We start from the raw sequence: 20315 nt of genomic DNA, 5'->3' as shown, positions 1-20315 counted from the left end.
AGAAAATTTCCCTGCCCCAGGGTAAGATATAACTCTTCAAAGTGAAAGGGTCGCCACGTGGAACTAGGATGAATGAAAACGGATCACAGATCATAAAATTTTGAGCTCCAAAGACAAAGAGAAAATACTTAAAATGTCCAGAAGGAAAAAAAATATTGGGTAGCTCCAGAGATACAAGAATCAGATCAACATGAAATTTCTCATCAGCAACAAGGATGATAGAAGACATTGAAATGATGCCCACCACCCAGTTTTAAGAAAAAATGTTTTTGAGCTTAGAATTCTATACCCAGCCAAATAATTAATCAAGTGGGAAGGGGCAATAAAAACATTTTCAGACATGTAAGAGTGTTGCCATACAAGGCCATCTCCAAAATAACTACTCAGGAATGTACTATAGGAAAAATAGTAGTTTAAATTTTAAAAGTAAAGTGGAATGGAAGAAAATATAGAAGCAAGGTTGATGATCAACTAGAGTCAACACTAAAAATAAAAATGCCTGGGGGCCAGCCAGTGGCATAGTGGTTAAGTTTGTGCACTTCGCTATAGTGGCCTGGGGTTCACAGGTTTGGATCCCGGGCATGGACATACACACTGCTCATCAAGCCATGTTGTGGTGGCATCCCACATACAAAATAGAGGAAGATTGGCATAGAAGTTAGCTCAGCAACAATCTTCCTCAAGCAAAAAGAGGAAGATTGGCAACAGATATTAGCTCAGGGCCAATCTTCCTCACCAAAAAAAAAAAATTAAAAGCCTCACATGACAACCCGTGGGTGGTTCCAGGTGGACCACAGACCTTACAGAAAAAGTCATATCCACTTATGCACGTATGTATGTTTGTCTTTCCATTTGGAAGGAAGAGATGCATCCTGAACATCCAAAAGTGTTATCAGGTGACTAAGACACAAGTTTAAAAGATAGGAGGGACACAACATCACTCTACTGGAAATTTTTAACTGCCATTACGATGTTGTTCCCTGTTAGCAATACTTTTTGGATCTATCAAAAAAATTTGATGAAAGAGCCCTCACATGAGAAAAAGGCCTGGATCTCGAAGCAAGTGGCCCAAGATTTCCTTCCACCAGACTATCTGTGTGAGCACATTTTAACTCATAACCTCTCCCTACCTATGGCTCCTCAGTAAAATAATGCCATTTTGTGTTGCCATCAAGTGAGAAAATGTATGGAAAGCACTTTATAAACAGAAAAATACCAGAAAACTCTTTTTTGAAAAAAATAGCAAATAAGAGGTGAAAAAAGGAAATGACCCAAGGTTGGACAGTCAGTTTTGAAGTTGTTTATATTACTATTTCTCAAGAGGACCTGAAGTAATTTCGTGAATATTTTCAGTAGAAATTGGGAGATGCCCATTGATTCTACTCCAGGTCCTCAAAGGCAACACCCAACTCCCAACTCCTAATCTGGGTTCTTTTCCCTCATGATGTAATAAATTATACATTGTCCAGCTTCCACTTCCAGTAGGCAAGAGGCGACAGGTTATTTCCATCTTTTTTTTAGTTGTCTGTGAACAATTCGTAACACCTTAATATTTAAGACTAACAGCTCTCTGTTAACAAGACCAAGAGTAAGGGAAAGATTCAGGAGGCTTCCAATGGACCCATGAATGATCTCAGTAACCACGAGTCTCTTATTAAGGAACACAACTGTCTTTCTTCAATTAACTCCAGAGCATTTTGTCCTTCATCAAATGTGGTTTAGGAGCCAGCCTTCAAGCAATTGGCTTTAGATCCAAAAGTCATGAAACAATGAAGTACCATGGAGAATTTGGGGTCTCCAGATAAAACCCTGATGGCATGGACTAGTTCCCCGTCAAGGTTGGTCTCAATCCAAAAGCTGAAGAACGTCTCCAAACATGAGGTGTCATCTGGGGTTTAGGGTTGCTGTTGGTTTTTTGGGTTGGGTCAGAAAAATTCCCTGAAGCCAAATCAATAACGTAAGCTTTTCCCTGTCATTCTTCACAATCTGGTCTGCGTGGTTGGGAGCCAAAGAGATTCATTAAAGACATGAGGAAAGAACAATGAGTGGGGAGAAGTTTAAAGAAAAGACTTCCCCAGGCTCCAAGAAAACCTGAGTTGACTCCAAGAGCACATTCTGATACAATTGAAAAATATGTGTCCCAATTTGGGGTTTCCTCTTGAAACCCAGGGGTGATCTGCAGCTGCTGGGACTTATTGACATTTAAGCAGCAAACTCAAGAGAATCGAGGCAAAAGAAAAATCTTCCCACAATTTTTTTTTATTCTTGTCCTCACAAAAGAGCTTGGAAACAGAGTCAGGGGGTTCAAACAAATACTAAAGAGCTTTGAGTTTGTTTCCTCTTGGCTGAGCCAATTTGCTCATCAGCTTCAGCTATTTGGAAATTTTTATTTATTGGGAACTTTATTCCTCCCATGTCTTACTATTATAGCTTCCCGAAGAAAAACAGAAATGTTTTACCGATTCATTCTTGTTCCAGCATAGATGAACTGTATTATACAAGTTACAAGGAAAACCAATAAAATCTTCACATAAGCCCTCAGTCTATAGCTTCCTGTAAGTATGGATTCACAACTGGAGACTTAAGACTCACTTTAATATGATGATAATAATAACAGCTAGCAGTTATTGAGTACTTGTTAAAAGCTAGATACTATATGAAATGTTTTGCACGCATTATTTCATTAATCCTCCAAACAATCACATTAGGTACACGCTATTATTAGCCCCACTTTACCAATGAGGAAAATAAAGACCTAGCAAGATTATGCAGTCGAGTCAGATTTCAAACACTGAACTGCCTGCCTTGTAAAAGGTGCTTGGAAGAGATTCTGGGTACAAGGAGACAGTGGGTGGTACTGGGAGGAGATGACTGGGAAACTGCAATTGATGTGTGCCTGTCTCCAGAGGTCAAGGAGAGGGAGAAGAGGCCTCTTTCATCGAATGCAATACTCCAGGGCGTACTTCAAATCACATGCGCCCTCCCAGTTAACCTTATGGCCCTGTGACCTCTTCCATCCCATTGCTTCCACACTTCTCTCTGCTTCACCGTGGAAACCTTCCTAGAGAACCTGCCTGCCCTCTCCTGGCAATCCTCACAGACAACACATTCCCAAATCCCTGTTCAGAACTGGCTGCTTTCTTTGCAACCTTTCTCATAGGGACCCAGTGCTAGACTGTTGGTTTTTTATCTACATTCCTTTACAGTTTGATTATCTATAGCAAAAATTGCATTTTTATGGACTGTGCCAGGATCGGAAGATTTTCTGTAAAGATGAAAAATAGCTATATCTTTCTACAGCATCCCCATTCAAAAAGAAAAAAAAAAAATAAATCAGCATCTACCCCAAGGATCACAAGAGCCTAGAAGAAGCTGGAAGACATTTAATTTTTCACTGTGAGACACGTTCTGGCCATCCAAGGGAAAGCAAGACACTTGTCACAAAGTGAGAGGAGAGAACCCCAGGTGGAAAAGAAAGATGCACGGGAAGGAAATCTGAAGGGGTCTGTAGTCTGCTTGATAGCTCAGGGGTTGCACTGGAAGCTGGGTTTTTCAAAGCTTGCGTTGGTCAATTTGAGATGCATGGGGCTGTAAATTGAGTTTCTTTAGTTCATATTAGTTTCTGTGTCTCAGATCCCTGAACCCATGTGGCAAATAAAATCTGCTGGAGCCAAGACAAAGTGATTTATTCCAGAAATATTTATTGAGCCTCTTTGAGCATGGCTCTATTCTAGACAGTGAAGGAAAAACAAGACAGTGATTGCCCACAAATATTCACACAGCAAGGAAGCAGAGGACAGACCCAGGGAGCCATGGAAACCAGAGAAAAGGAAAGTCAAGCCCAGATGGGTGGTCAAAAGGCATCCCCACCTATCCCAGGCAGCTCTGAAGGGCACGCATGCGGCGGTGCACAAACTGTGGAGTGGGGCAGGTTGCTCTGCCCAGCACCTTACCCCAGCTGAGCTGCAGTCATTTACTGAAAAGAGAAGGAATTTGGTAGGGCGGTCTGCCTCCCGAGATGGGGTGAAATAAGTACCCTGCAAGAGGATATCTCCAGGTCCTTCTCAGTTGTTCCTTCTAGGAGAACATGGGACCAAGTGTGAAAAGATCAAAAGAAAAAATAGGAGCCTCACTTTGTTCACCTATTCATGAGGCGTTCAGATAATACACGTTTCAAAAGAGGTACAATGAAGCCAGAACTTTGGGCAGCAAAGCAATCTGCCCTCTTCTCACCCCCTCCTCTGCCCACACTCTGATCCAAGCCACCTCACTCTCCCCGAAGCTCCTGCAACAGCCTCCCCCGGGTCTCCCTGCTTCCCCCTGGCCTATAATCTCCTTTCAACAGAGCAAGCAGACTGATCCTCTCAGGCTTGTGTTAGCTTCCTACTGCTGCTCCAGCAAATGACCGCAGACCTAGCAGCTTAAAACAACACAAGTATATTATTATTCTGGAAGTCGGAAGTCCAGAAATGAACCTTACAGGGCTAAAATCAAGGTGTTTCAGCAGGACTGGGTTCCTTCTGGAGGCTCCAGGGAAGAATCTCTTCCTTGCCTTTTCCAGCTTCTGGAGGCTTATGGCTCATGGCCACATGCCTCTGACCTCTCCTTTCACCATCACATCACCTTCTCCGACTGACTCTCCTGCCTCTCTCTTATAAGGACTCTCGTGATTCCATCGGGCCCACCTCCAGAGTCCAGGATAATCTTCCCATCTCAAGATCCATAACTTAATCAGGTCTGCAAAGTTCCTTTTATCACATAGGGTAACATATTCCCGGGTTCCAAGGATTAGGACACAGTCATTTGTGGGGGGAGGGAGCATTAACCTGCCTGCCACTGGAATCCTCTCTTTCCTCTGCTCAAAATGTCCAATGTTGCTCCTGCTCAAGAGAGAAGCAAGTTCTTACAGAGGCCTTCAGGGCCCTGCTTGATCTTCACTCACCCACCCTGTTACCTCTCTGACCTCAAATCGCTACCAGAGGCAGACCTGCCATGAAGCTGATGATGCTTAAGCTTCAGCTCCCCTCACTTGCACGTTCCACTAAGGCCCTGGGAGTAGCACTAGAAGTGTGTTTGCATTGTTTTTCCTTTTTTCGTTTTTTATTTGAAAAGTAAAATATTTTAGCCACAAGGGCTAAGATCATTTGTCTCCTCCGTTCTAACTTCCCCCATCCCACTTTGCCTCATGTCAGACAGTGCTGGGATCCTGACAAGGGGCTGTCAAGTTGGAAACACATTGAGTTTGTGTTTAGTGGAGTATATTTATGTGATTCACTGTCATTTCTGTATAGAGTTAAGTTACTAGGTGACTAACTAGAGTTAAGTCGCCCCAGAGAAGGAATGGTTCTCAGGAATAGTCCTACCTCCATGGGGACTCACTCTGTATTGCAACATGAAGGTGCAGGGCTCAAGGTCATGACAACACGACATGACAAGGTCATGACAAGGTCAACAACATGACCGTGTCCTATAGCACCTGGCACCAGAAGTATGTGGATCATGGAGGAGACAGGAGGTTTGCAATACAGAGCCAGAAGTTAGCCTGTGCAGAATTCCTCCAATCATCACACATATAAATTTCTATGTGGAAGATTTAGTTTTCATCAACTCCTAGTCAAATTGACTATCCTAGGAGATCAGTTGTATTAGGAGTATCGAGTATTGAGTATTCTCAATACTATGTATAATAAGCATATCTTTTTTTCATGAGGATTACACAAAATAAAATTTATTAGCATCCCTGCGCTTATAGAGCGCAAACCTATTTGCAGCAGTACTACATACAGCAAGCACAGCTGTCACAGCTCAGATGGGAAGGAAACTTGATGGAAGTTTTCCCAAGGTTGATAATCTAAATTTTCACATGACCTTATGAAGTCAGAAAGCTGAAAATCTGTTCTAAGCTTTCATAATTTTAAAACTAATATGCTAGAGAAAAATTTGAATTATCTGTTTAGCATCTCTACAGAAAATTATATAACAGAATAATGGTCTTCTGAGGGACAGTCAAAACACAGGGGGACAAAAATCCAGGAAGGAAGGTACAATAAAGGTTTGAGAGTGAATTAATGAAGATATTATGTTCTTTTTCTGGATTTTGCAACGTGCAGTATTTTTTAGATTTTCAAAATTGTGATTTATAAGGATTTATTTTCTCACTCTAAATAAATATTCCCTCTCATACCTAATTTTGTGTTGTGTATTAGTTTAAGGCCTCAAAAAACCTGGATCCAGGGGCTGGCCTGGTGGCACAGCAGTTAAGTTCTCACATTCTGCTTTCATGGCCCAGGGTTCGCCGGTTCAGATCCCAGGTGTGGACCTACACACCACTCATCCAGCCATGCTGTGGCAGATGTCTCACATACAAAATAGAGGAAGATGGGCACAGATGTTAGCTCAGGGCCAGTCTTCCTTGGCAAAAAGAGGAGGATTGGCAGCAGATGTTAGCTCAGGGCTAATCTTCCTCAAAAAGAAACCTGGATCCAGCCCTGACAACCACCCTCCCCCCTGTTCATTCAGCTCCAGTCACAGTGGCCTCTTTGTCATTCCTTGAACATTCATGCCATCACACTCCTACCTCAGAGCCTTTGCGATTGCTGTTCCCTCAGCCTGCAATACTTATGCCCCAGATATCTACATGGCTCCCTTCTCATGTCCTTCAAATCTTTGCTCAGATGTCTTTCTCAATTCAGCCTTCCTGATTACCCTTTTTAAAACTGCAGCGCCTCCAGTGTATAAGATAAGTTACTTACTCATTTATTTTGTTGACTGTCTTTCTTCCCCTTCCCCTACAAGAATGTAAGCTCCATGTAGGTTGAAGGATTTTTATTTTTTAAAGTCTGTCTTGTTCACTGCTGTATCTGAAACCTCTGGAACAGGGTCTGGCACATAATAGATGTTCGATAGATATTTGTGAAATGGCTGGCTGGATAAATGAATAACTGAATGAATGAACTACCAGTCAAAATTCTAAGTATTAAAAGACAACCAACACTACCTTAGGGAGACAAGCTCACCCCAGCCAAAATCACCGAAATGTGATGATAGCTCATTCACCATTCAGAAGGAAAACTGACAATTCACAGGAGGCTTCTAAGGTCTGAGTTATTGAGCACTTTCCTTTATAGAAAATACCATGTTTGAGACTACCTCATAAGCTTTAACATTTTATTCTACCAATGAAGGAGAGTCCAGTTTTCAAAATTAAGCCCAGAAATAAAAAATCATAATTTCCTTTAAATTACAAAGTTCTGCCTGAACAAACAGTGAGAGCAACATTAGACGGGAAGTAGGTCCACGGGAGAACTATAATTCAAGTAGCATTTACTAAAATTACCCAAAATAATAACACTGATGGCTTCCATTCATTGTGTGCTTACCATATGCCGGATTCTGGATCAAATACTGAATTAAAGGTGTGTTCTAGGGTGTGGGTCTATGGAAGGGATATAACACCATTTTCTATAATAAATTATTATAATTCTAGAGATGAAGATTTTTCAATTAAGTGATTTTTTTTTTTTTTTTTACAAAACCAAAGTAAGACAATTAGAATATTATACACTTGGGAATTCTAAATAATAAAGAAATGGGAGGCTGGCCCCTCGGCTGAGTGGTAAAGTTTGCATGCTCCGCTTCAGTGACCCAGGGTTTCACTGGTTCAAATCCTGGGCGCAGACACAGCACCATTCATCAGGCCACGCTGAGGCAGCATCCCACATGCCACAACTAGAAAGACCCACAACTAAAAATACACAACTATGTACCGGAGGGCTTTGTGAGAAACAGGGAAAATAAAAATTTAAAAAAAATCTTAAAAAAAAAAGAAATAGGGAATTGGAGTAATGCATTTGGAAATATGTTCTAAGCTCAAAAAATATGTATGACATAGAATGTTATTCTAAGTATTCATTATTTTCTTGTTCACTGTGATGAGGCAGTTCAAAACAGATTTATATTTGTGTATGTGCCATGGCTAAAGTTTAAACCCGTTCTAGTAGAGAAGACTGACTAATATATTGATTAACTGTCATTTTCTTATTCTACTTCATTATTCATTTTGCTACCTATTCATTTCATACCTTACTTATAGATCTTCCCAATATACTCAAATACTCATCTAAGAACTATACAATAGTAACATTTAATGTAGTTTTCTGGTAAACTTATAAAACAGATTATTTAAAAATGTGCTTGTGACTTCAGCTTCCACTATAATGGAGTAACTGTGTCAAAACCAACCCATCTGTTGAGAACAACTCTAACAGCTAGATGAAATGTACAAAGCTGTTTGAAAATACCATAGAACAACAAAAGCATCTGGAACTTGAAGGGTCAAGATCCAAGAGAGAAAAGAAATGCATTGAGGTGAATCTGATATTCTGTACCTTTCACCTTGAGGCATTTGCTAATTCCTAAACCACCTAGAGATGAGACAAGACAATAATTAGAGTTCAGATTCTAGCAGGGAAGAGGGCCCTTGTAACATACTAGGTTTTCAGTTGACTTCTAAAGGACTGTATTTTAGGAGTAAAAACTAACAAAAATAGACTAGGCCTGGGGCTTGCCCAGTGGCGCAGCATTTAAGTGCGCACGTTCCGCTTTGACGGCCCAGGATCCACCAGCTCGGATCCTGGGTGCAGACATGGCACCATTTGGCAAGCCATGCAGTGGCAGGTGTCCAACATATAAAATAGAGGAAGATGGGCACAGATGTTAGCTCAGGGCCAGTCTTCCTCAGCAAAAAGAGGAGGATTGGCAGATGTTAGCTCAGGGCTAATCTTTCTCAAAAAAAAAAAATATATAGACTAGGCCTTATAAAGACTGAAACCCAGCCTCAAAGTATCTCAGTTCCTGATTGAATCAAGGTGATCTGCTCCTTCTCTAACTGCCTACTAAAATAAAAGTAAGTGCTCCTGAAGGAAGATAACTTGATTCAAATCCTCTACAATTTTTTCATATGCAATGTCTAGATTTCATTAATAAATTAGCAAGTATGGCAGGAGGCAATATGAAGTAATTGAAAACCAAGAGAAAGAAATAGAAAATAGAAACAGACCCACAGATGATCCAGATATTAGAACTATCAGATTGGACTTTGAAATAACTGTGATTAACATGGACATTAAAATAGACGACAAAATGGATAATTTCACTAGAATACCAGAATATGTATAAAAGAGACAAATGGAACGTCTAGAATTTAAAAATACAATAACATAAATTAAGAATTCCATATATGAGCTTAACAGCAAATTAGACACAGTAGCAGAAGGGAATAGTTGGAAACTATTCCTTAGGAAATGTGAAAACTGAACATGGAGGGGGGAAAAAGTTGAAAATTTCAGAAGAGAGCACAAAAACATAGAAGACATGATAACAGGTCTATCATAGGTGTAATTTAACTCCCACAAGAGAGAACTGAGAGAACAGGGATCAGAAACAATATCTGAAAATATTTTGACTGAGAATTTCCCAAAACTTTCAAAAGATATCCAGCCAGAAAACTGAGAATCCCTATGAATCCCAAGATAGATAAAGACAAAGAAAACCACACCTAGGCACATAATGGTAAAAATGCTGAAAGGTCAAGACAAAGTTTTTGAATTAGCCAGAGAAAAAGACATATCACCTTCAACAAAAGAGTAACAATAAGGCTTCCAGCTTACTTTTCAAAAGAATCAGTGGAGGTCCAAATGGAATGGAATGATACCTTTAAAGTGCCAGAAGATTACCAACCTAGAATTTTATGTCCATTAGAAACATTCACATTCAAATATAAATGCAAAATAAAAAAAGAATTCTGACTAATAAAAAGTGAGTGAATTCACCACCGGTAGTTCCACATTTAAAAAAAAAGGAAAGGAAGTCTTTAGGTGGAAGGAAAATGATTCTAGACAGAATCACAGAAATGAAGAAAAAAATTAAAAAATAACAGAAAGGTTGTAGATAAATCTACACAAATAACGACCATAGTGACAATAACACATGTTATTCGTTACTACTGTCTTATTAGTTTTAAAATATATAAAGAATTAAACACGTAATAACAATGGTACAAAAAGGTAGGTAAAGAGAGTTAAAATTTCTAAATTCCTTACATTGTTCAGAAAGTGGTAAAAGTGCTATAAGTCAATTATATAGATATGTTGTAATCTTAAGAGTAACCACAAAAAGAATATTAAAGAAATGGTAACTAACAAGCTAAGAGATGGCTAAAAGTGGTAAAATAAAAATACTGCTTAATGCAAAAGAAGCCAACAAAAAAGAGAAAAGAGATGTAGAAAAACAAATAGGAAGATAATAGATTTAAACATAAACATATCAGTAATTATATTAAAATTAAATGGACTAAATATTCCATCTAAAAGTTAAAGTTTGTCAAACTATATTTTTTAAGTCCACTCTATGCTGCATCTTAAATTTAAGAACACTAAAGGGTTGAAAGTAAAAAGATGAAAAAATATACAACACATAAACATTAATCAAAGGAAACCTGGTACCACTACACTAATATCAGATACAGTGGACATTAATACAATAAGCATTACTAGAGATAAATAGGGCCATTTCACAAAAATAAAAGATTGATCTTTCAGGAATACATAAAAACTCTAAATCTGTATGCAAATAACAATATAGCCTCAAAATATATAAAGCAAAACCTGACAGAACTGAAAGGAGAAGTAGACTAATTCGAGATTATCTTGATAAACTAAAATATGGTTGTGATGGTTAATTTTATGTGTCAACTTGACTGGGACATAGGGTGCCCTGATCTTTGGTAAACATTATTCTGGGTGTGTCTGTGAGAAAGGCAATATGAGAGAAATCTTCAAACATTTGATGATCTTTAATGTAGATGGCAGAATAGATAGTCTGTGTTATTCCAAAAGTCAGAATAGAAAGTGAAATTTATAAGGATGTGAAATTCTAGTTAACGTGTAGCAGAATTTATGGTCAAGTTCTCAGAGAATGAGCCGTCTCCTAAATTAGATGCCTGAACTACTATCAGAGCAAATATTCAAAGATAATGTTCAGCAGCACTGTAGAAACCAATTGTCAAGTGGGAAGAAAGATGACATTGAAGATCCTTCTGACTTCCAAGTTTTATCACTCTATGCAATCTAAAGCTATATTAATAGAATTATTAGATCAAAGGCAGCAGGTGGAAATAAGTGTAACATTTAGGAAAAATGTCACAATGGACACCATGGATTTAAGAGAAAGCTCCATAGAGATGAACAGAAGCCAAGATGGAAGAGGAGTACCCTGAGGAACAAATCACGCAGACAGAAAAGTGTAGAAGACTGAACCAGAGGAAATTCCACCACTAGGGTCCAGCGAGGGAGACAGAGTCATAGCAGTCTGAGAAGCAAGAATTTCCACGAGTGTCATGAAGATTAAGAAATAAGAGCAAGGAGAGAACAGCCACCACCTCCCAAATCCAGAGAAGTGAGAAAGGATGGCGTTGAGGAACAGCCCCTTTAGGAAGTTTCTGGTGATTGGTGGTTTTTTAAAGCAGCCTAACCTAGCCCATATCCTGAGTAATAAAACATCAGATTGCTGAAAGCCTACATAGTACCTCATTTGAATAAACTTAGGAAGTTAAGAGCCAGAAGACATCCCTTTTCTACACTTTCTATTTGCAACTCTGCGCAAGGACTAAGATGGCAAATTTTTAAGTATATGGTGTACGCTTTGTGGAGAAAAAGACTTCTATTTCAAAGAGATTTAAACACAGGATGAAAGTCTAGAGCACACCCAGGACTAAGAACACCAGCGCTGCATCCTCTCCTCTCCCAGGTATAAAAGCTGATGAACTAATGAAGGGAAGGCCTATGCCCTCAATACCTATGACAAGCAGCAAGGATTCAGGATCTCCGGAACAATTTCTGTCATCTTTTTGCACAGATTTTAGCATAGTGAAATGGAAGGGAGTAGGCCTTTCTCCCTCATCTCTGGTCGTACCAAAGAAGATTTTCCAGGCCTTTCCCCTCTGGGTACCAAAAAGTGATTAAAATGTAGACAAAAATTCATCAGCAAATACTAAGCCCAAAGTTATGAGAGCTTTGGTGAAGCCACCACTGTCTTAAATATGTCACTGACTGGCCAGGGACTGACTGGCACTTCATTTCAATGGCCTCGTTTTCAGTTAAACAAAGAAAATAGATGATTTTGAGAAAACTAGATCAATTTTACAGACAAATTACTGTAGTAGTCAAAAAGTAAGTTCAAACAAAAACTATTCCTTCACAAGAGTAACTGCAAAATTACTTGAGAAATAGCTTTTGGATTTGTTGTTGGTCCATAAGGGATAAACCCAAGGAGAAACAACACTCTTTAAACATGCATATTAGTACACATGCAAGTACTTTTCTACGCATTGATGTGGTAGGTTCCATGTCTCCTTCATCTTCTTTAGCACCAACCCTCTACCACAGGACCAACCCAGTACCTGCTAAATAGTATATGCCCAAAAAAAAGTGCCTGAGAAGCAGGTATATAAACTCCAACCAAAGAACCGCCTCATTTGTAGGCACAGTAGACGCAGTGCCTAGGGCCCACCATACTTCCTGGGGCACAGCAACATGTTTCAATTTTCATTTATTTTAAAATCAGGAGAAAAAAATGAATGTAATAGTAAGAGATACACAATAATGAATGCAACCTGGATTATATCCATCTCTTTACTCACACAATCATAAAATATAATTTTTAATATTTTTGGGGGGAAGGGGCTCACAAAAGACATAATGTGACCCCGGTCTGACTCTTCCCACCCCACAGCCCGTAAACATACTAAGGGCTCCCCTGTGGATTACTGTGCTGGCTCCGCAACCCCCACATTTTAGAATCAAGAACAGCTTTAGCTAGTTTTTAAAAACCTCTGATTATCTACTTCTTTTGCTTCCCATATTACCAAACTACATGAAATCTGAATTAGGTATTGGACACGTGAATGACACTCTTCCTGACTGCTTTGTAGAATAGCACATACACTGTAGTCCGCCTAATCCATGAGGAATACTTTCCAAGACCCCCAGTGGATGCCTGAATCCACGGATAGTAACAAACCCTATGTAAACTGTTCTTCACATACATACCTACCTATGATAAAGTTTAAATTATAAATTAGGCACAGTAGGAGATTAACAACAATAACTCTAATAAAATAGAACAATTAAAACAATATACTGTAATAAAAGTTAGTGTCTATCTTAGCAACCTCAGCATACGATTTTTTTCTTTCCTTATTAAATTGAGAACTTTCACATTTTCATACAAAGGAAGCACTTCACAGCTTCTCTTTGGTATATCCGAATTGTCAGCATCACTACTCTTGTGATTTGGGGCCATTATGAAGTGAAACAAAGACTACTTGAACACAAGCACTGCAATTCCGGGACAGTCAATCTGATAACTGAGACGGCTACTAAATGACTAACGGGTGGGTGCTGTCTACAGTGTGGATATGCCGGACAAGGGGATGATTCACTTCCAGGGTGGGACAGCAAGAGATTTCATCAGGCTACTCAGGACAGCAAACATCTGAACACTTATAGTTTGTTTATTTCTGGAATTTTCCATCTAATATTTTCAGACCACCGTTGACCACCAGTAACTCAAACCACAGAAAGCGAAACTGTGAATGAGGGGGAACCACTGCATGCTTTAAAATGTTTTGTCTTTGGGGGGCTGGCCCCGTGGCCGAGTGGTTAAGTTCGTGCGCTCCGCTGCAGGCGGCCCAGTGTTTCGTTAGTTCGAATCCTGGGCGCGGACATGGCACTGCTCATCAGACCACGCTGAGGCAGCGTCCCACATGCCACAACTAGAAGAACCCACAACGAAGAATACACAACTATGTACCAGGGGGCTTTGGGGAGAAAAAGGAAAAAAATAAAATCTTAAAAAAAAAAAAAAATGTTTTGTCTTTGGGCCTCCTAGACAAGCTATACAGAAAGGGTGAATTACAAAGACGAACAGAAAACAGACTGTAATCATAATGTTTTAAATATTTGAGTCAGTTACAATTTTTCCCATCTTGAAGAACGTGAGATTTATATGAATATGGAGATAATAAATAATAAAGCATATTGGTGAGAAAATTATTGTTTTCCACAACACCATGGCTGGCTTGCTATATTTTCACATACATTATCAACGGTCCAAGCTTCCTGTGATGCTGTGAAAGTTTATATAAATGCCAGTACACCTTTAGTAAATGCTGCAGATATTAAATATCTCACTGAGGTAAAATAGCACTTCTGCAGGATTCCCCACTGACAGCCCCAGGCTGATTAGAAGGTCTCTAGCCTGTGCTCATCTGGAAATATATCACTTGTAGCGACGTTTAGTGAACTGTCTTTAAGTTATCATTGCTACTGCAAACTTAACAATTGTGTGAGGATAGGTGTATTTTACTGAATCGTAAAAAGCTACTTGAAGTCAAGAAAGGTCAGCACTACCTAGCATATCTTAGGGGATCAAAAATGTCTGTTGACTGACTGCAAAAATGAATGAATATTTTAGGTTAAAAAACTTTCTAATCTACGACCAGATCTGCAAGAACTGATGTAACCTACAGATGCATCATTGCCAATTAGGATGATGCAAAGGATGGTGACACAAAAGTCAGTCCCTCAAGTCATGTGGCCATTGTAATAAGTCCAAGCGGAAGGGAATGGTCTCAGTTTTCTCTGCAAATCAGTGCCAGAGCAGATACAGACCCAGATATGTGGCCAAAACATTTAGCCTCACTACACAGCAATGACGAACAAAAAACAGAAAGCAATGACTATCTGTCTGTCAAATGAAATTCTGTGTGAGGAAGATCAGAAAGTCGCATTCCTCATCAAAACAGTGTCACTTAACTATTAATTAATTGTCCATTAAAAAACAAATATTATCTATATAGTATTTGTGCCAAAAATGTTCAATCCAAATCGATTTGGGAGTTGGACTTGACTTTTCCAAAATTCAATATAAGGAAAAACTACTCTAAATTTAAAACAAAATAAAGAGATTAAAAGCCAAACACAATGTGTGAACATGTATTAGACACTGTACAAAAATAAAATCCAGATCTGAGAGATGAGATGTTTTAGGAATAATCGGGGAAATCAAAACATGGACTGTACGTTATTTACCAATGTTACATTTCTTGGGTGTGATGACGCTATTGTGGTTATGTAGGAGAATGTCTTTGCTCTTAGGAGAATCTTGCTGAAGTATTTGGGGGCAAGAGTTATGATGTCTACAACTTACTTTCAAATGATTCAACACCAAGAAAAAATATGTGTGTCTGTGAGTGTGTGCGTGTGTGTGTGGAGAGAGAAGGAGCAAATGGGGTAAAATGGTAACAATTGCAGGATTTAAATGACAGTTATTTGGGTGTTAATTGTATCACTCTTTTTTCTATAAAATTCAACATTTTCAAAATAAAAGAGGAAAATGTAAAAAAGAATAATGTTATAGAGAAATGTTTAAAGACATAAAAGGTATGTATGATTACAGTATTAGATCTAAAGAGCAGGTTTCAAAATAATGCACCACATCATTCCATTTGGGGATACACAGCTGGATGAGCACACACAGAGCATTAGTAGAGTCACTGTGATGGGGGCTCTAAAGTTGTCCCACATGGCAGCCTCAAGTGGTTATGCCTGGCTTGCACAATTACAGTGACTTCTGTTTTCTTATTTTTACTTATAAAAAATTGCTTACTTTTACATATATACATTCATATATCCATACAAATTACTTTCAAAATAGTGAGACTTTCAAAATAATATCAAAACTTGACAACAATAGATCCTGTTGGAAACTTGTCCCTGTTAAAGTTGATTGATCTTATGTTTACACTATTAAGAGATTATGCTAGTAATTCAACATAAATAAACCATTTCACTTGAAAAAGAAAAAATGATGAGTGTAATTCTAGACTCTTAGATTGGCATTGGGAATATGAAAGCATTACCCCGGAGGGTATCACTAATGACCTCTGGGTGGGAACTACATTGAGACAGACTTCGGCTCATTATGTGGCTGAATGTTGCAATGAATAAGTGTCTGACAAGGGAATGAGCTGCATCATGAGATAATTGTCTTTCAAAGTAGGTTAATCACCTGTCAGAGATGTTCTTAGAAGGAGGGACAGGTTAGATAATCTCTAAAAAGTCTTTAGTCTTTAAAAAGTCTAAGGTCAAAAATAAAGAAAATGGCAGTAATAAATTGAATACATGTGCATAGAAGGAAAAATTACATCATAGTCTGTCACTGACTAGAGACAAAAAAGAACATGAATACTCTTAGGTCGGGATGCTATTATAAAAAAAACTGGACTATTATTAATATTGTTCAACTAGAACAATTACCCAACTAAAATAACAATGTGTGTTTCCTGCCATCATGAACCAAAATTATTTCTGTGTGAGCTTAGTTTTAAATGTTGGTGTATTCATCCCGTGTCATACTGCTTTGAAAGAAAAAATGAAGAACAAACTATTGATACATGCAACCATATGGATGTATGTCAAAAAAACTCATGTTGAGTAAAAGAAGCAAGATGCAAGAACGCATGCTGTATGATTTCATTTATATTAATTTCAAAAACAGGAGAGACTAATCTGACAGAAATCAGAAGATGGTTGTGTGGAGTGTAGGGAGAATCAAAAAAGGCACAAGCGAACTTTCTGGCATGACAGAATGTTCTATATCTTGTTTTTGGGCGACAGTTACACAGGTGTACAAAATTGTCAAAGTTTATCAGACTGAACACTCAAGATCTGTGTGGTTTTTGTATATAAAGTACACCTACGTAAAACAAACAAAATAGAAATTAAAAATCATATTCACTGTGTCATTTCCTTAGAACTCAACACTTACCAAGCAATTTCTTTTCACTGCAGAACATTATTGCACCTGGTTATTTTTCACCAGGCCTCAATGGTTGACCTACATAAGAAAACAAGAAAGTGCACAACAATAGTATTTGAAAAATGCTCATTAGCCATAAATTTCCACCCTTTAACTTTCTTCCTAGTCAAATCTGGATGACTAGGAAGTCATTGACCCAATAAGGAATAACAGATTCTATTTATCAGGTTTAAATCTAACTAGATAGGAATAATTCTATACAAAAATAATTTGTATTATAGAGGCTATGTGGAACAGCCTAAGGTAAGCACAAGTGTGCCGTTCAATTTGTCATTAAAATTGAGCCAAATTTTCTAATATATCCCAAACCCGAGGAATCAGAATATCTCAGGGGTGAAGCTCCAGCATCTCTGCCTTTTATCCAAAGGATAAGGTGCCACAGGTGATTCCTTCCCATAGCCAGAGCGGGAACCACTCTATTGCAAGAGCCTACTTGTGAGGGGAAATTAGTGGGCAGGCTCTAAAGAAACAAAATGCCATTCGAAAAGTTTCCTCAATTTATTCTCATTTGTATAATCTTCTCCAGGTAGTTATAAAAAAGCCAGGCTAAGGTCATTATTATCTTTCATTTTTTTTCCCCACATGTGGTCTAATTTCCTTCATATGGTAAACTCAATTAAAGATCGAGAGTAAATAAACAAGAGGGCAAGCAAATGATTTCAAACGTTTAGAACCCAATAGACCATGGAAATGAACTCAGGCACTTTTGCGAACACATGACAGAGTAGGCAGAGATACTGAAGCATGCTCTTTGGTTAGAAAGAAAAAAGACTCGTCTGCTTTCTGCACAAAGAAGTGGTGCGGCAGGATGCAGTACACATACATAAAGAAGAAGTTGGCCAGTCATATAGAGACCAGAGGAGAGGAAGAGCAATGCTTATAGATAGTACTTGCAAGAAAGGAGGACGCAGACGAAGTTCTCCACCACCCACTGCCTTACTACAAATCCCTCAGTCTGAAAAGCCTGAAACCATCAATATTTCTCCTTGTCACAGCCCCAGATCTATGAGTCCCCATCCACCATCCCCAGGAAAAGCAGCAGCCTGCTGAGGGCACAGCTACGCCTGGGTGTACCTCAAAAGTAGAGCCATTGACATTTTGTGGAATCCACTGCTTTTCCAGGGACCACTTACTAAAACTGATGAATCCAAGTAAGAAAGTGGGGGTACTGTTGCCAGGCGCAGCTAGAAGCAAGGATAAGCCCTCAAATATAACCCATCAATAATTCCTCTGTTCCTCCCCACACACCTTCTACCAACTGCCACCAAGGCTGCCCAAGACAATCCCTCTTTCCCCTCCTCAGTACTCCCCTCACCTCAGCCCCAGGCATCGGGCTGCCTCTAGGATATGCCCGCTGACCAGTGACTGCTTTTCCCCTGCCTTCCTCATGACAGGTTTCCCTGCTCCAACCTTTGCCACCTATAGCCCAGGGTCCACCGTGAAGCCAGTGCCATCTTTATGAAAGGTAAATGGCATCATGTCATGCCCCTGTTTAAAACCCTCCAGTCACTTCCTGTTGGCCTTAGGAAAAAAGACCAAATTCTAACATGATTTTTTGGACACTCTGCAACCTGATCCCTGCTCATCTTTCTAGCCTAATTTCTCATCATTCTCCTCACTGACCCCATTCCTCCTTGCACCCTCCTCACGTCTCTACTCCAGAAATACTCAACTCAGCTTCTTTCCATTTAGGAGCCTTCACACTTGCTCTTCCCTCTGCTGTAACCATCTAACCCCATCCCCAACTCCTTCACCTGACTTACTCCTACTCATCTTTCCAATATCAACTCATACTTCCTCTAGGAGGCTTCCCCTGATCCCCCAAAAAAGAGATAGGAGCTCGTTCTAAGTGCTCTCAGATAATCCAGAACTTCTCATTTCAGAGCCCCTACCACTCTAGGACATATTTGCCTATTACACTGGCTGTTTCCCCATTAGTCCACAAACTCCAATAGGGCAGAGATCTCATCTGTCAGGTCCATGGTTGTATCTCTAGTATCTAATTCAAGCCTGGCATATAGCAATGCTCAATAGACATTTGCTAAATGAAAGAATGAATGATGTCCTCAATTTCTATGAGAAATGGAGCAGTGCTTCCAGATGCTAAAAGGAACTTCCCTTTTAGCAACTATTTCTTCCCAAACCCCAGCCCCAAGTGCCAGAATAGCTTAGATCTTCCCAAACTAGGGATACCTGTGGCTTTCCTGTCTACTTCCTCCCTCAGGCTGGTCCCCATCCTCCTGTACACCCCCATCTCCAGCCTAGGAAGAACCTCAAAGGATGAGCAATATTTGGTTAGCAACAGGAAGAGTGCTGCAGGCAAATTGAAGAGCATGAGAAAGAAGGGGGAAATTTGCAAAGCTTGGGGGAGGAAAACAAGAGGTGGCACTCTGCCTAAAAGAAGATTCACAAAAAGGATTTTTTGGGGTAAGGCCTTCCTGTGAAAAATAATATGGATAAAAGTGGGTTTTCATCCATGAAGGACTATCTTTGCTGCAAAAAATAATCACAACAACAGATACAAAATGGCAGCAGGGAGAAGGATGAATGGATTTTGTGACAATGACAGCTGAATCTGGTGGTCCCATCTGGCCAGTGGGTTAAGGCTCATCAGCTAGTTCTAAGTCAACTTGTTAGGGCTTGAAAACTCTCTGGGGACTAAGTGAACATGTTGTATTTTCACAGGCTCAGAGTCTCTGGAGCAGGCAAAAGGAAGAACGATTTTTTAAGCAAGATGGCAAAAGGGACTCTACACCCTGACAGGTGCAATGACAATGCAGGCAGAAGAAAGAAATTCAGTCTCTCAGGAAGTTAATAAGAGTACTGGCCACTGGCTAACTTATTCCTTTCTCCTTATTAGTTTGCTACATTGCTTTGAGGGATTTGTACTGACAGATAACCAATACAAAAGATGAACTTAAAAATATTTGTATAATATGAAGGTAACTAAAGAGAAAATATCCATGTAACCCCTTCCTTCTCTTATTGTAGATAGTCCTGCAAGCTCTTCTCGTTTCAAAAGCCCCTAGACTATCAAACATAAAGCAATAGTATATCCCTCCTAAAATTACCCTTAGGTCATACAGCTATTTCATTGCTTTTAATTTCTCTATTACCACCTTCCAAAGTGTCTTTGATATCTTTTATTTTAAAGATATTGAATAAACCATTTTTGCTTTTGTAGAAAATATTCCCTACTTCATAATTAATCCAGAGTGATAATGTAATCACTGTTGTATGAATTAAACAGTATTTCTACAAGATTTGTGAAAGCTATTTCTTATTAATGATCGCATTCAAGTGTTTTTACTCTGTAAGACATAAAGTTACAATGAAAAATTAAGAATTAATATTCAGGTCCATGTTTCCTGCAATCC

The 20315-nt window shown here is 39.2% G+C and overlaps 1 protein-coding gene across 10 annotated transcripts in view; it reads right to left on the bottom strand.

Moving 5' to 3' along the window:
- Positions 1–20315, bottom strand: part of ATP8B4 (ATPase phospholipid transporting 8B4 (putative)) — a 216286-nt gene that overhangs the window by 182496 nt on the left and 13475 nt on the right. For all 10 annotated transcript variants that reach the window (XR_002799642.2, XM_023617657.2, XM_005603053.4 and 7 more), the window contains one exon: positions 16888–16956. Coding sequence is in view for 9 of the 10 variants with exons in the window: in XM_023617657.2 (XP_023473425.1) it covers positions 16888–16915 (28 nt within the window). In the remaining variant the exon portion in view is untranslated. The remainder of the gene's footprint in view (positions 1–16887; positions 16957–20315) is intronic.

Source organism: Equus caballus, chromosome 1 (genome assembly GCF_041296265.1).
Source record: "Equus caballus isolate H_3958 breed thoroughbred chromosome 1, TB-T2T, whole genome shotgun sequence".
Lineage (NCBI taxonomy): Eukaryota > Metazoa > Chordata > Mammalia > Perissodactyla > Equidae > Equus > Equus caballus.
Note: the sequence above shows the minus strand (reverse complement) of the source record. Positions and strands in the feature narration are given on the sequence as shown.